At 42.4% G+C, this 17,416-nt stretch overlaps 1 protein-coding gene across 1 annotated transcript; it reads left to right on the top strand.

Annotated features, from left to right (window-relative positions):
* Positions 1-5,383: 5,383 nt before the first annotated feature.
* Positions 5,384-9,356, top strand: LOC123439395 (wax ester synthase/diacylglycerol acyltransferase 11-like). Its single transcript, XM_045116111.1, has 8 exons — positions 5,384-5,635; positions 5,744-6,355; positions 6,455-6,521; positions 6,603-6,676; positions 6,810-7,001; positions 7,130-7,271; positions 8,849-8,850; positions 9,183-9,356. The coding sequence occupies exons 1-8, from the start codon at positions 5,384-5,386 to the stop codon at positions 9,354-9,356; spliced, it is 1,515 nt and encodes a 504-aa protein (XP_044972046.1).
* The last annotated feature ends 8,060 nt before the right edge of the window (positions 9,357-17,416 follow it).

Raw genomic sequence — 17,416 nt, 5'->3', positions numbered from 1 at the left:
TTCGCAACAAGTATGTGAGTTCTTCATTACTAATGTGAGCCCATGGTATAGATGCACTTTCACCTTCCACCATTGCTAGCCTCTCTAGTGCCGCGCAATTCTCGCCGGTGCACAAACCCACCAAATTCCTTCCTCAAAACAGCCACCATATCTACCTACTATGGCATTTTCATAGCCATTCCGAGATATATTGCCATGCAACTCCCACCGTTCCGTCTCATGACTTGTGCCGTCACTCTCATATTTCCATTACATGATCGGAAGATAGCTAGTGAGATGTTTCAACGTCATACGCCATGCTAGATCGTTGCACATCCCGGTACACTGCCGGAGGCATTTCCTATGGAGTCATCATCATTGTGATCTTTGAGCTGTGAGTAAATAAAAGTGTGATGATCATCATTATTAGAGCATTGTCCCATGTGAGGAAAAAAAGAGAGGCCAAAGAGCCCAAAAACAAAAAAAAGGGGAAAAGAAAAGATAAAAAAGAGAGGCCTAAGAGCCCAAATGAAAAAAAGAGAGAGAAAAGAGAGAAGGGACAATGCTACTATTTTTTCCACACTTGTGCTTCATTATAGCACCATGTTCTTCATGATTGAGAGCTTCTTGCTTCGTCACCACCATATGCTAGTGGGAACCTTCATTATATAACTTGGCTTGTATATTCCAATAATGGGCTTCCTCAAAGTTGCCCTAGGTCTTCATGAGCAAGCAAGTTGGATGCACACCCACTATTTCTCCTTTTGAGCTTTCACATACTTATAGCTCTAGTGCATCCTTTTGTATGGCAATCCCTACTCATTCACATTGATATCTATTAATGGGCATCTCCATTGCCCTTTGATACGTCGAGTCAGTGTGACCATCTCCTCCTTTTTGTCTCACAACCACCACCACACTCTATTCCACCTATAGTGCTATATCCATGGCTCACGCTCATGTATTGCGTGATAGTTATAAAAAGTTTGAGAAAGTAAGAGTGCGAAAACAATTACTTGGCCAATACCGGGGTTGTGCATGATTTACATTAGTTGTGTGAGGATGATGGAGCATAGCCAGACTATATGATTTTGTAGTGATAACTTTCTTTGGCCTTGTTATTTTGAAAGTTCATGATTACCTTGCTAGTTTGCTTGAAGTATTATTGTTTTCATGTTAATAGCAAACTATTGTTTTGAATCTTACGGATCTGAACATTCATGTCACGTGAAAGAAGTTGCAAAGGACAACTATGCTAGGTAGCATTCCACATAAAAATTTCATTCTTTATCACTTCCCTACTCGAGGACGAGCAGGAGTTAAGCTTGGGATGCTTGATACGTCTCCAACGTATCTATAATTTTTGATGGTTTCATGCTATTATCTTGTCAAACTTTGGATGTTTTGCATGCCTTTTATATACTTTTTGGGACAAACTTATTAACTCAGTGCCAAGTGCTAGTTCCTATTTTTTTCCATGTTTTTGACCCCTTTGAGAGGAGATTTTGAAACGGAGTCCAAAAGGAAGAAAATCCCTGAAAAGAATTTTTCCGGAACGGAAGAAGATCAGGATGCTTGGGAGCCAAGGCAGGGGAGCCTCAGGGGCCCCACAAGCCCCCACCCCGCGGCCAGGGGGGTAGGCCGCGGCCCACAGGCTTCTGGGCCCCCTGAGCGCCCCCTGACCTAGGGGTTGCACCTATAAATCCCCTAAAAATCCCAAAAAAATCAGGAGATCATCGCAATCACTTTTCCGCCGCCGCAAGCTTCTGCCTTCGCAAGATCCCATCTGGGGCACATTCTGGTGCCCTGCCGAAGGGGGGATTCGGACACGGAGGGCTTCTCCATCAACACCATGACCTCTGCGATGATGCGTGAGTAGTTCACCATAGACCTACGGGTCCATATCTAGTAACTAGATGGCTTCTTCTCTCTCTTGGATCTTCAATACAAAGTTCTCCATGATCTTCATGGAGATCTATCCGATGTAATCTTCTTTTGCGGTGTGTTTGTCGAGATCCGATGAATTGTGGATTTATGATCAGATTATCTATGAATCTTATTTGAGTTTCTTCTGATCTCTCTTATGCATGATTTCATATCCTTGTAATTCTCTTCGAGTTGTGGGTTTTGTCTGGCCAACTAGATCTATGATTCTTGCAATGGGAGAAGTGCTTGGTTTTGGGTTCATACCGTGCGGTGACCTCACCCAGTGACAGAAGGGGTAGCGAGGCACACATCGTGTTGTTGCCATCAAGGGTAAAAAGATGGGGTTTTCATCATTGGTTTGAGATTATCCCTCTACATCATGTCATCTTGCTTAAGGCATTATTCTTTTCGTCATGAACTCAATACACTAGATGCATGCTGGATAGCGATCGATGTGTGGAGTAATAGTAGTAGATGCAGAAAGTATCGGTCTACTTATCTCGGACGTGATGCCTATATGCATGATCATTGCCTTAGATACTGTCATGACTTTGCGCTGTTCTATCAATTGCTTGAGAGTAATTTGTTCACCCACCATGATATTTGCTATTATGAGAGAAGTCTCTAGTGAACACTATGGCCCCGAGGGTCTACTCCACTCCATATTTTCAGCCTTACACTTTTTACTTTGTTGCACTTTCCGCCTTCAGATCTCACTTTGCAAACAATCTTGAAGGGATTGACAACCCCTTTAAAGCGTTGGGTGCAAGCTTGTTTGTGTTTGCGCAGGTACTCTGGATTTGACGAGGACCTCCTTCTGGATCGATACCTTGGTTCTCAAACTAAGGGAAATACTTACTGCTCCTGTGCTGCATCACCCTTTCCTCTTCAAGGGAAAAACCGACGCAAACCAGAGAAGTAACAAGAATAATTCCTAGCGCCAAGGAAGGACTTTTGTTGCCGCAACAAGTATCAGCAGGATCATAACATGCGACTTGATGAGTTTCAGGGAGCTCAACATGTGTGTCAACAAGATCAACATGACATTCACGAGTAACAAGTTCCTGTTCCTCCTGCTCAGGGCGAACCAGGATTAGTTGATGACCCACCAGCTTTCCTCTTCTTGGCTTTTACCCTGTAAAGTAAGGTTAAGACATATATAAGGATTAAAAGTACTAAAATAAGTGCTAGATGCAAAAGCAAGAAGTTACCCTGGAAGGATAATGAGAGGTGCCAGCTTTGACACACATGAGCCGCCCAATGAAGGTTGTGACTCCTGATAAACTGAATCAAAAGGTTTAAGAGGCCGTTTGATAAGTCTAGCTTTAAAAAGAAAGGGATGGACTATCTGGTACCTCTTTCCGTCGTTTATGAGTGGCCGACTTGTTAGGTAAACCTGTTGCAAGGTCACCTGAGGTGCTTCGGGTCTGGCACCTTGGTGCATATAAAGTCTTCTTCAAAATGAAATCGGGAGCCAAATAAGCCTCCGGTTGAGACAAAGGTATTTTCATAACAACCTGCCTTGGTGGTCATGGAAACGAAAGATCTAAGTCAAAAGAAATGGAAATTACCTCAGCATCTTTGTCCTGGCTAGCAGCTTTGTCATCCTGGGACTGAAGGGGTGTTAGCAAGTCTAAGTTAAAGGCATTTTCGAAGTAAAGGTTTTTACCTCAGATTGATCATCAACAATCCGTGACTCGCCCATAACCGACGACTCTTCAACAGTCGTCTTATTCTGCCCCTTCTTTGGGGCGACTTTGGTTTTCCCGGCAGCAACTTTCGGCTGCCTTCATTTCCAAAATGGCGAGTCGGCCTGCAAAAATATTGATAAGGGAAAGCAAGTTTTAAAACAGTGAAGAAACTTATAAGCAAGGTAGGAAATGTCAAAGATTATTACCGCATGAGCCTGGATCATTTCCAAACGACTTCAGACCAAATTTACAACAAATTCTTTTGTTTCACCCAGTAGCTTCTTTACAGCTTTGTTGACTTCGTTTGAGTCGAGAATAATGTTGTTCAAACGTTTTGCATTGTTCAAGTCGCCGTCATACTCGCACATTAAAGCGCCACGGTGACTCAGGGGCATGATCCGCCAATCCACCCAACACCGGGTCAGATCAACTCCGGTTTACCCATTGACTATAAAGGCTCTGAGTTTGGGCCATACAAAGGCGAGTTGGGAACGATCTTCTGGAGTTAGTGGACCAGGAAGTTCAAAATTCATTGGAAGGCGCTCTGCTCTAAAACCTAGCAGGGGGTTCTCATTAACAGGGTCTGTGTTCCTACAGTAGAACCAAGTTTCGCCCCAACCTTTAGGGTGACTGGGCAAGGTAGTAGCAGGAAAACCACAGTCCCACCGCTTCTGGATTGTTGCCCCGCCAAGTTCCAAACAGGGTCCATCAGCAAACTCTGTTTGGCGGTTGAGATAAAAAAAATCTCTGAATAAAAGGACAGTGGGCTCCATTCCCATATACACTTCACAAAAAACTTAGAATTGGCACAAGTTTGTTATGGAAGTAGGGCCCAGGTCTTGAGGGAAGAGATTGTAAAAGTGCAGAACATCTCGAAAGAATTTTGACCCAGGAGAAGAAAAACCTCGCTCAAGAAGATTTTTGCGAGCAATTATGCACGTCCTAAAGTTTCGCATCTCAATTTTAATATTTGTGTCGAACAGGAGGAAGTCTAGAATTCGCTTCACAAACGAAACTCGTCAATATAGAAAAGTAACACCTAGACAAAATAAAACCTGATCAGAGAAGCCAATTGTACCTTCTTGCTGAGTGCCCAATGCAGATGATTAATGTTGATGGTGCCATTCACTTGCCTTGTTTTTAAAGATCATATGAGCTAACACAACGATGCACTTGAGAACCATATTTCAAGAAAAGCGAGAGATAGACAAGAACCATTTGTCACAACAAAAATTATGCTTGGAGTGTGTGGTGTTTGTAAGAACAGCGAGAAAAAGATGCCTGCATATGTGTTGTGCTCGCTCATGAGGGGAGGAACACGAGCATTGTTTACAAATTCATTTGTTGGGCTGTGGCAACGCACGAACAGTTTACTAGTTACTTATCATTACAGAGTTTACTAGTATACAGATAGTGTTAAGCGTGATACGAAATAGCAGGTCCGAGCTGTCAGATACGTTACACATCAGTATAGTAACGAGGCCACCCGTTTAGAACTGTATGTAAACCGTATAGACAAGTTCGGTGATCTAGACGAGTATCTTCTAAACTAAGGGACGGAATTGCAGACTACCAAATAGTTTGTAGTGGTTGTGAGTGCATTTCACTCACTACCAATTATCATTAAAAGGTAGGTATTGCAGGCGCAGGATGGAAGCTTATCAACTGTATTCCAGGTAATTAATAGGTAGAGTATAACACGTACCCGTAGGTAATAGGGACATCGCCTTCTTAATCCTATATATATGTCGCATGCACCGGTCGCTCGAGCCGGGAACCGATCACTCATGGAAGTAGGGGCGAACGTAGCCACTCCAGCAAACCGGCCGCTCTCCGTGCGTGTGTCGTCGACGGAGAAGGGATGTGCTGACACTTCCACGGATGAGGACCCTATGAGCCCTTTCGGGAGAGTCATGGAGGAGATGGGTGTCTACATCGTCCTCGTGATGGGTCTCGGCACGCCGGTGAACTTGCCCGTCTTCCGCGCCGGCATCGAAACAGAACTGATACCTCGTTTCCCACGCTTCCGCAGCATTCAGGTACTAACTTCAAGAACATCTTTTGTTGGCGCCTGATATAGTACTAGCTATACTCCGTAGTTTATGCACCTCTCCCTCTCAAATCCTTCTTAACACATACGTGTTCAGGTAATGGATGGTTTCAAGGATGGCAAGCCACGATGGGTGCAAACAACGGTAAATGTGGACAACCACATTGTTGTCCCGAGAATGGATACCGCCGCCGTGGCTTCTGACCCCGAAAAGGCCGTGGAGGACTACGTGGCGTCGTTGTCGACACTTCCTATGGACAAGCGCCGTCCTCTATGGGAGTTCCACTTCCTCGACTTCCCAACCTCCGAGGCAACCTCCACCACGGTGCTCCGTGTACACCACTCCATTGGTGACGGCATGTCGATCATGACGCTCCTCATGGCCTCGTCACGGAGCACGGATGATCCGGAGAGGCTGCCGGCTATGCCACCGCTGCCTAGACGCACAGGCGCGATCTACAAACAGCGACCACGCCCTTCACTATCTTCGCTAGGCGACTGCCTGGCATGGGTTTGGTCATACTTTGTGTTGGTGTGGCACACGCTAGTGGATGTCGCGTTGCTTAGTGCGACATTATTGTTCTTGAGAGATCCACCCACGATGTTCACTCGTCTGCCGGACAAGGGCGAGTCTCCCCGCCGCAAGCGCCTGGTGCACCAGAGCCTTAACCTTGACGACGTTAAGCTCATCAAGACTGCCATGAACTGTGTACCAAAAGTCATTTGAACTTTATATTGACCAAGTAAAATAGTACTAGAAATATATCTCTTGATTTGACTTCTTAATTTCTTCTTTTCGTTTTCACAGACGATCAATGACGTGCTAGTTGGTGTGGCTTCAATGGCTCTTTCACAATATTACTTTAGGAAGTCCGGTAAGTGGACAACGAGTATGAATATGTCTTTTTTAGACATCTATATAATTAAACATTCTACTTTATTGTCTTTGATTTTAGGTAATGCTAAAACTATGAAGATCCGCTTGCGATCAATCCTCCCTGTCAACATAAGGCCGCTCTCTAGCAGACAAGTAAGAACTTTCTTTTCTCAAATATGTGAGAAAATCAATTAAACGCCACATAAACACTACAACATTCATGCCCTTCATCATAATTATGTAGAATATATATTACTTCAGTTTTTCTTATTTCAACTATGAACAGATATATGTTACCAAGGTAGAGACAGGGAATCAACTTAGCATCCTCATGTGTCCATTTCATATAGCCTGGCACGATGATCCCCTTGAGTATGTTCGCAAGGCAAAAAGGTCCATACACAAGAAAAAGAGCTCTTTAGAAGTCATTTTCTCACATGTTGCTAGTAACTTTTTGGTGAAATACTTTGGTGCAAAGGTATATATATTTTCTGCTCTCTTGTACTTTATATTCTCTTCCCAGGACTGCATTGCACCGACGCCGAATAAGAAGCACTATGTTTATTTCATGTTTCTAATTATGCTGCAACTTGTCAACGAAAGCAGATAGGAGCTTTTGTCTTCCGCCGCTTTTCCACACGTACAAGCATAGTCTTATCAAATGTCCTTGGGCCTGCTGAACATATAACATTATGTGGGCACCCAATCGCCTTCATGGCAATCAGCGCGTGCGGACAACCTCAAGTAAGTCACTACTATGGCCTTACATCCAAAATAGATGCATTCTTTGGTTGCTTCAAATAAAAAGAAACTTATGGTTTCAAAAAATACGTAGTAAACCACAAGACTATGTAGCACACAGATATATTGCTCTCATTTCGTAAAATTTGAACTTTCAGAAGCTCAGCACCTCATTTTTTCCCCAGAAGATAGTGCTAAGAGTCAAGTTGTCTATGCGAGAAATAGTAATAATATTATTGTTCAGCTTTTTTAAAAATATTGTTCAAAAAAAAGTTGTCCATGAGAGATTTAATCACGGAATAGACCGGTGTGAACTTTATGTTCAAGGATTTTAAGTCTATGTGACCAAATGATCAAGCCACCAACAATTTGTATTGTTGTGGACGCTGTGTTAGGTCAATGTTGTGGAACACTTTCGAATTTTGAGCATCCAGTATCTTCTAGACGATTAGGAGAGGATAGAGGATCAGGTTGAAGCTTGCAAGAGAGTGTGAGACTGGAGTGGACGAATTGTTATCAAGCTGCCTAAAGGTGGGGCAGAGATGAATTGCATGCTTCATAGTAATCCTTCAAGGTTTTGTGGTCATGAATTTCTTTCTTGATCAACCTGTTGATGTGAAGTAGCCAACCAATATTTTTGACTTTGTTTGGCACTTGTGAGTCCCAGTTGATGTGCAACTTGGGTTATATCAACTAGGAAGAGAGGGCGACATACAAGCCCCAAGTGGTTAATGTTGATCCATAAAGTTCTAATGTGGTCTTGGAGTACTATAAGACCCTGCATAAGAGATCTAAGAGAGATAAAAGCTCATAGTTAGTAGCCAAGGTTAGATGGCTATATAAGCTAAGTTCGAATCCGTCCCGCAAAACTAGGGCATTTTGGTGGAGGTTGTGGGTAAAAAGAGTTGGTAATGCAAGTATATGCAACGTCTAAGGTTCAGAGAGTATCCATCTATGATCAAGCCAAAAGAAGGCAGAGGATACATGGAAAATCCCCTGTGGCACTCGGGTGTTGGTACACCTGATAAGGATTTTTTCTATAGTAATTACAGAAAATGTCAAAAATTCCCCCAAAAAAATTGTATACAAAGTTGACCTACCTTTGTACCCGTATGAAAAGTTTAGCCTAGGAATAAACTTCCGTTGATTCCAGATAAAAAGAACAAATTTCCTAGTACGCTGTTCATGAATAGTAACTTGTACATAGTCTTCATTTTCTTTTCTGTCGTCCACAATACGTTGGTAGGTGGTCTTTCACGATTTTTTATACGGGTACAACTGTTGGACACATCTCTGTCCAGAATTTTCCATTTTTTTCACTTTGTTTTTGCATATTGGGTGCACCTACACCCGAGTGCCACACGTCTATGCGGCGATGGATAAATTGCCATTGTGCATTAGAAAATATGACACAAGCTATGTAGGCACTATATCTTCCTTAATGCACGTGCAAAGCTTGTGTTGCCCGGAGTTTTTAACCAAAAAATACTTTGCCTTGCATTTAGTAAATGGAAAGTTAATTGTGCATGTAAGGGTGGATATTTAATTGAGTGTATGTTTTACCTAATTATGTATCTTATTTAGAAGTCATAGATGTGCATCGAGTTGTAAATGGAGCATCATAACATTTTTATACCAAAGTCTGATTAACCTATAACGCATGGACGGATCTAGTAGGGTGTAGAGTGGGGCTGGGTCCATCCTAAGATTTTGGCCCAGCCTATGTACTCGCTGAACGAATGAAAAGGAAAATCTAAAAGGCCCAGCCCAACTCACCTCAGGCCCACCCTAGCATTTTGGATTGGATCCATCAATACAGTATAAAAAGATTATTGTTTTGTAGTTACAATATATCAAGACCCAATCTCTAAAATAGTATAATTGATGCGTTTTGAATTTTATTCTCTGGATTTTATAGGCTCTGATTGTGCACTACCTGAATTACGGTAGCACCGTGAAGGTAATTCTAGCTGCTGATGACACACAATTCCCAAACTGTCATGAGCTTTTAGAAGATTTTGGCAACTCCATCAGACTCATTAAGGACGCGGCTGGCCTCAAGACATTAAAAACGTCGATCGAGATCGAATGACTGAGCAACATGGATAGGTGTGCCATGTCAGTATCATATGAGTAAAAGCATATGTAGCTCTATGTAGAAGTATGTGGTGTGTGTATGGTGTGTGCACCCGTGGGTTTATCCGCATGTGTATATTACCGTGTTGTTTATGCCAATCACCATAAGATTTGCATTCAAGTTTTTCCCTGCTATCAGTCCTGACCCAGAGGGGGGTGGAGCGGGAGTTACGGCCGTATAGGTCCCTCGAAATCAAGGGGCCCCAACCTAGGCCCGTGCTGCATATTCAACCGTCCAAAGTCCTAGATGAAGGCAGCAAGAACGACACATTGAGATTGCTCTTTTAAAGGGAACGCAAAAGATTCCGCCTTGCAACCCTGAGACCTGATGTGAGCACACAATATCGATGTGAAACCAAGATTTTGGCCTACACCGCCGGATGGATCATGTACTTTGATTGGTGTCACAAGTTCATCTACCGCTTGGTGCAACTCACTGCGCCGGCCAATTAGTACAAGGCGACCATATCTTTCCTTCCTGATTGATTACCCTCTCGCCCACCCACCCATGATTCCCTGTAAATGTTGATAATGAAGTTTTAAGAAAGGATGCGGGGTAAATGTAAAAGCTTAACAACATCCTTTTTGCTCGCATGACTCATGGACATGATGTTGATAGTGAAGTTTCAAGAAAGGAACATGTAGAGCAGCAAAAAACAAAAAAAATGATCGGATAGGAGGCAACATAATCTTTTTTCTTAATTTCATCCAGGAAGGACATAATTGGGAGTTGGAAGATGTCCAATGTCAAGTAGGTGTCAATTTTACCGACTCATATTAGCTTTCTGTTGTAGTTCTAAAGAGTGTGTAAGAGTTGTCAATTACACTAGGATGATAATGATTAGTAAACAACCAAATCATGACCATTATTTTTTCAGGATAAAGATAGCCAACCACGAGAATCCATTGTGCATGTGTGTGGTGCCATTTGACTCCCAAATTTCCCATTTCCAACCCCCACCCGGGAACCCCAGGAGATGAGAGGCCAAGTCGCCAAGTGGATGCAACACACCCATCACACACCATGACGATGTGTTACAAAAGGTCTATTTCTTATTTTATATGAGTTTTCGGCATGTTAAGTGTTTATTGATAAGATTTAATGTATACATACTGGAAATTTAAATGCCCTAACGCTCATACACATTTTGTATGATTAGCACGGAGGATCAAGCCTTGGTATGTCATTCCCTCACTTGAACGTGTGACATCCTGCTATTTTGCCGTTCAAATATCGATTATTATTTTGGTGTTTGTATTAGGGCGCTTCAATTCTAGTTTCGTCCTGGTCCCCCAAAACCTCAGGACCGACCCTGCCTGCTACAAAATAACATGATTATCAGATACATTCCTATGAAACAAACATACATGGGACTGTAAGTGGCTAGAGTTACACATCATTAAATTATTTATGAGTCCATGTTGCATGTTCGCTTGTGCACAGACAAAACCGCAATGACACACATGCCCTCAAATAATGGAAACCTACACATACACTATATGTTGATTTATATAGTACACATTGGCGAATGTAAGATTAAATTTAAAATGACAATGGTGGGGAAGGACACCCCTCGATGTTGCGAGCATGGACGGCCGATCCGTAACTGCATAGAATATAATTATAGAGTTTCTAAAGTAAGAGTACCGATTTACCCCAGAGGGAACATAGAAAATGGTATTTGCCTCTTATAATGGTTTACATAGATGTGCCTTAAAGTTATTTACAGTCCAAAGCAAGTGGAAACATAAATTAAAATTGTTCCAAGTGATTGACGACTGAGAGTAAAATGCAAGATTAAAGTAAAAGGACAAAAGGGAGTGAATGAAGATGATGAAACTGGTAGGGCTAAGGCGTTCTCAGCGAGTTTGGATTCCCCACTAAGATGTGTCTAACATAACGTATGCTAACACATAGTTCTAGATCTGGATAAATAAACCACTATCTATGTTTCTATAAGTGGGTGGAGTCAAGTACAGATAGGCAATCACGTATCACATACGCCGCCACCGTTACATCCCACAACAGATTTCAAATCCATGATTAACGGTTTCCCCATGGACGCAGCTAAAGGCAGTCACTGGTACCCTATTGAGTGGCCAATCAATGAGGGAGATAACTTCTGCTACCGCAATACCTGTGCAAACCCGTCATCACACCGAAGTAATAAGCTTCCCGACCCTAAAGGCAAATGTTGAGTGGTTGACTTCACCAAACCCCAGAGATTATTAACATAAACATACAAGGAGGATGTCGAAACCTATCGGTGTTCAACACCAAACCATACTAGGGTTCCTCCATATCTCTAAGAACTAAGGGTATTACTCAGACATAGAGACGGCAAACATCACAAGGTGAATCATGGAAGACATGGATGAAATATCGAAGTAATACATGTAGGGTTCCACCTATGGTTTGGTATTACAAAGGGATGAATGTGGGATGTTGATGACGGTGGTTGATACTGGAGTCACCTTGGGCGAGATGATAGCATGGCGGAGCCCTTCTATCAATTCCCCCGCATCCCTTCCAGAGTGTAGGATTCTTGGTTCTGGTGATATTTCTTGTGTCTTTGACTCTTTGTTTCTTTCCTCCACGATCCAAAGGCACATGGTTAAAGTAGTTGACTAGAGGGAGGTGAAGTCACTTGGTACAAGCCCTGGTACGAGCGGAAGAGCTCCTATATCAGGTGTCGCCTTGTCTCCTTTTCATAGAAAAGGAGGTCACTAGTAGAAAACAGTGCTTCGGTCCAATCCTGAAATCCCATTAATCCCGGTTCACTCACGAACCGGGACCCATGGTGGCATCGGTCCTCGTTCGTGAGGCCAGGGCGCCAGCCGGGCCTCATGGGCCATTGGTCCCGGTTCGTCTGACCCCTTTGGTCTTGGTTCCAGACAAGAACCGGAACCAATGGGCCTCGCGCCTGGCCTACAACAATTGGTCCCGGTTTGTGGCTTGAACCGGGACCAAATGTTGTCCTTCAGTCCCGATTCCAGCCACAAACCGGGACCAATGGTTGGCCTATATATACTCCCTGCCCGCGAGCAGAGTAGTGCACTGCTCTGTTTTTTTTGGACGACCGTTGGAGAGCTTTGTGATGCTCTAGCTCACCTCCTATGCACATGAGGTGTTCGATGAAATGCCCGAGCCACACTTAATGTTTCTCCTCTCGAAGCTCCTTGTCCAAGCTCCATTTTCCTCAAGATTTGTCTAGCTTTGGCGGTCAGTCCTGTCTCGTCCCCGTCCTCACCGCCGTTGATCGCTCGCGCCCATCTCGGCGCCGACACCATCCTGGTTAGCCTCTTCTTATTATCTTCTTTCTAAAATAAAAATTTTCTTACTTGTATGATTTAGATAGATACTTGTGTAATTTTCTTACTTTTATTATTGTTTGTTATTATATAGTGCGATGGTTTTGGTATCCGCCTCCGCCGGCCCTCGTCGTGTCTATGATTTGGATGTGGTATATATTATGTTTTATAACTATTTGTTTTATTTAGTGTTTATGACAATTATGCCGACCAGCGTGACATATATTTTTTAATCTAGGAGGTATGTGAACCGGAAATTCCAACCGACATAGAAATTCTTGTCGAGAAGTTAAATTTGGTTGAAAATGAAAACAATTACTTGAAAGAAAAATTACAAAGAGTTGAAGAGGAGAAGATGAAATTGGAGTTGAATGTTGCCGATATCGTCGACGATCACAAGATCAAGATGGATGCAATGCGCTTGAAGATTAGAAAGATTAGAAAATATGCCATTCATACTGAGGCTTGGTATCATTATGTCGTTGGATCAATTGGTACCTTAGTTGCGGTTATGATCGCATTTGTTGTTGCATTTAATTTTTTTTAGTTTCAATGTATGTTTTAATTAGATGCTCTAGAGAGCTATATGTTTTCCAATAATGAGAACTATGTATGAATGTTATATATTTATTTTTGTCACTACTGTACTTTGGCTTTAATGTGATGATGAATTTCTATTAATTTGGTCACCTCTCTATTCATGATATGTTGTAATGGTTTTTAATACACTTTATTATATAACGCATGCAGATGAACCGGCAATGGATGTACGGCGACCTACACACTTCCGAGTATATTAAGGGCCTGCATACTTTTCTCGAAGCGGCTGAGGCAAACAAGCAGAATGGTTTTATGCATTGTCCATGTACTATCTATGGGAATACGAAGGCTTTCTCCAACTCTAAAACCCTTCACTTCCACCTGCTTGAGAAGGGTTTTATGCCACACTATAATGTTTGGACCAAGCACGGAGAAAGAGGGGTTATGATGGAAGACAAAGAAGAAGAAGAGGATGATGACAACTACCCGCCCCCTGAATACGGTGAGGCTGCAATGGGGGAAGCTGAAGATCACGAGGAACCAGACAATGTGCCCAATGATGATCTTCGTCGGGTCATTGTTGATGCATAGAGAGAATGTGAAAGTGAAAGGGAGAAGTTGAAGTTCGATTGCATGTTAGAGGATCACAAAAAAGGGTTGTACCCAAATTGCAAAGATGACAACACAAATCTTGGTACCACACTGGAATTGCTGCAATGGAAGGTAGACAATGGTGTATCTGACAAAGGATTTAGTTCACTGCTGAAAATAATGAAGAAGAAGCTTCCAAAGGATAACGAATTGCCCGACAGTATGTACGAAGCAAAGAAGGTTTTATGCCCTCTGGTATTGGAGGTGCAGAAGATACATGCATGCCCTAATGACTGCATCCTCTACCGCGGTGCGTACGAGGATTTGAACGCATGTCCGGTATGCGGTGCAGTGCGGTATAAGATCAGAAGAGATGAACCTGGTGATGTTGAGGGCCAGTGCACCGGGAAGAGGGTTCCTGCCAAGGTGATGTGGTATGCTCCTATAATACCACGGTTGAAACGTCTGTTTAGAAAGAAAAAGCATGCCGATTTGATGCAATGGCACATAAAAGACCGTAAGAAAGACGGGAAGTTGAGAGCACCTGGTGACGGGTCATAGTGGAGAAAGATCGAGAGAAACTGGAGCGACTTTACAGGTGACCCAAGGAACCTGTGGTTTGTTTTAAGTGCAGATGGCGTTCATCCTTTTGGGGAGCAGAGAAGGAAGCATAGCACATGGCTTGTGACTCTATGTATGTATAACCTTCCTCCTTGGTTGTGCATGAAGTGGAAGTTCATTATGATGCCAGTGCTCATCCAAGGCCCTAAGCAACCCGGCAATGACATTGATGTGTACCTAAGGCCATTAGTTTATGAACTTTTACAGTTATGGAATGGAAGAGGTGTACGTGTGTGGGATGAGAACGAACAAGAGGAATTTGACCTACATGCGTTGCTGTTTGTAACCATCAACGATTGGCCCGCTCTCAATAACCTTTCAGGATAGACAAACAAGGGATACCACGCATGCACACACTGTTTAGATTACACCGACAATATATATTTGGATAAATACAGGAAGAATGTGTACCTGGGGCATCGTCGATTTCTTCCGACCAACCATCAATGTCGAAAGAAAGGAAACCATTCGAAAGGTGAGGAAAATCACTGGAAGAAGCACACCATCCGTACTGGTGATCACATACTTGATATGGTCAATGATTTACAAGTAATCTTTGGAAAGGGTACTGGCGTACTATCTGTTTCGACTGACGATGCAGGACGCGCACCCATGTGGAAGAAGAAATCTATATTTTGGGACCTACCCTATTGGAAAGACCTAGAGGTCCGCTCTGCAATCGACGTGATGCACGTGATGAAGAATCTTTGTGTGAACCTGCTAGGATTTTTGCGAGTGTATGGGAAGACAAAAGATTCACCGAAGGTACGGGAGAAACATCAACGTGTGCATGAAAAAGACGACATGCATCCAAAGCAGTATGAAGGTCCTGCCAGCTACGCTCTTACCAAAGAAGAGAAGGAAATCTTCTTTGAATGCATGCTCAGTATGAAGGTCCCGTCTGGCTTCTCGTCAAATATAAAGGGAATAATAAATATGGCAAAGAAAAAGTTCCAGAACCTAAAGTCTCATGACTGCCACGTGATTATGACGCAACTGCTCCCGGTTGCATTGAGGGGGCTTCTATCGAAGAACGTTTGATTAGCCATTGTGAAGCTCTCTGCATTCCTCAATGCAATCTGTGAGAAGGTGATCGATCCAGAAATCCTGCCAAGGTTAAGGAGTGATTTGGTGCAATGTCTTGTTAGTTTAGAGCTGGTGTTCCCACCATCCTTCTTCAATATCATGACGCACGTCCTAGTTCACCTAGTCAACGAGATTGTCGTTCTGGCCTTGTATTTCTATACAATATGTTCCTCATTGAGAGGTTCATGGGAGTCTTGAAGAAATATGTTTGTAATCGTGCTAGGCCAGAAGGAAGCATCTCCATGGGCCATCAAATAGAGGATGTCATTGGCTTTTGTGTTGACTTCATTCTTGACCTTAAGAAGACTGGTCTCCCTCAATCGCGGTATGAGGGGAGACTGACTAGAAAAGGCACACTAGGAGCATACTCAATAATATGTATGGACGGACAGTCTTGGTCTCAAGCACACTACATAGTTCTACAGAATTCTACCTTGGTGACCCCGTATGTCGATGAACACAAGAATATTCTGTGCTCCAAACACCTGAAGCAGTGTGACGAGTGGATTACATATGAACACATCAGGACTTTCGGCAGTTGGTTGCAAAAACGTCTCATGGGTGACAACACTATTTCTGAAGAGATGTACTCGTTGTCTAGGGAACCATCTTCGACTGTATTGACTTACAAAGGGTACGAGATAAATGGGAATACATTTTACACGATCGCCCAAGATCAACAGAGCACCAACCAAAACAGCAGTTTCCGCTTTGATGCAGCAACCAAGAGAGGAAATGACACATATTATAGTTACATAGTGGACATATGGAAACTTGACTATGGAGATGATTTCAAGGTCCCTTTGTTTCAGTGCAAATGGGTCAATATGTCAGGGGTACGGTAGACCAACAGTACGGAATGACAACAGTGGATCTGAACAATCTTGGGTACAAGCTTCATTTACGGACCATGCTCGAACTCCTCGTGACGTCCCGATCTCATGCGAGACTCCGAACAACCTTCGATCACCAACATACATAACTCAACTATACCGGAACGTCACCGAACCTGAAGTGTGCAGATCCTGCGGGTTCGAGAACTATGCACACATGACCGAGACACTCTCCGGTCAATAACCAATAGCGGGACCTGGATGCTCATATTGGCTCCTACATATTCTATGAAGATCTTTATCGGACGAACCACGATGTCACGGATTCAATCAATCCCGTATACTGTTCCCTGTGTCCATCGGTATATTACTTGCCCGAGATTCGATCATCGGTATCTGCATATCTAGTTCAATCTTGTTACCAGCAAGTCTCTTTACTCTTTCTGTAATAACTAATTTTTTATTTCCTCTAGGGCATATTTTCAACAGGGCCATGTGTACATGGGTTTCTAGTCGTATGCACGTCGTGTTGGCATAGTAGGCGGGCATTTTTTTAGTTTTTTGTATGTTTTTTTGCTATTAAAGTTTTTAAGAAAAAATAGTTTATGATAATTATTTTTGGTATTAAAGTTTTTAATAAAAAACACTTTGATAATTTTAGTTGCATAAATTTTAAGTTAATATTATTTTGATCATAACTAGAGGTTTATAAAAGGTTTTTAGTTGATTCTTTGTGCTATTGAAGAATACTATATTTTTGTTTTAGTTGATCATAACAAAATATTTTAGTTGATTCTTTTTGCTATTAGAGTTTTATAAAAGGATTTTAGTTGATTATTTTAATGAGTTTTGTGACCTAAATGACCCTGAAATTGAAAAGCAGTGCAAATTAAGAATATTATAAAATACTTTTTGTTAACCTAATAATGTTATATTTTCTTTTCTGTTAAGTAATTAGTTTAACCTAATACTTTCTCTTAACCTAATTTATTTTGGTGCATACACACTTAGTAAGAGTCAATATCCTTAACAA

Source organism: Hordeum vulgare, chromosome 3H (assembly GCF_904849725.1).
Source record: "Hordeum vulgare subsp. vulgare chromosome 3H, MorexV3_pseudomolecules_assembly, whole genome shotgun sequence".
Classification (NCBI taxonomy): domain Eukaryota; kingdom Viridiplantae; phylum Streptophyta; class Magnoliopsida; order Poales; family Poaceae; genus Hordeum; species Hordeum vulgare.
Note: the sequence above shows the minus strand (reverse complement) of the source record. Positions and strands in the feature narration are given on the sequence as shown.

What these genes read in the sequence shown, in the direction of transcription:
- LOC123439395 (XM_045116111.1), top strand. Translation starts at nt 5,384, where the DNA reads ATGGAAGTAGGGGCGAACGTAGCCACTCCAGCAAACCGGCCGCTCTCC. An exon ending in TCAAGACTGCCATGAACTGT is followed by an intron (nt 6,356 to 6,454) that starts GTACCAAAAGTC and finishes TCGTTTTCACAG; the next exon opens with ACGATCAATGACGTGCTAGT. An exon ending in ATATTACTTTAGGAAGTCCG is followed by an intron (nt 6,522 to 6,602) that starts GTAAGTGGACAA and finishes CTTTGATTTTAG; the next exon opens with GTAATGCTAAAACTATGAAG.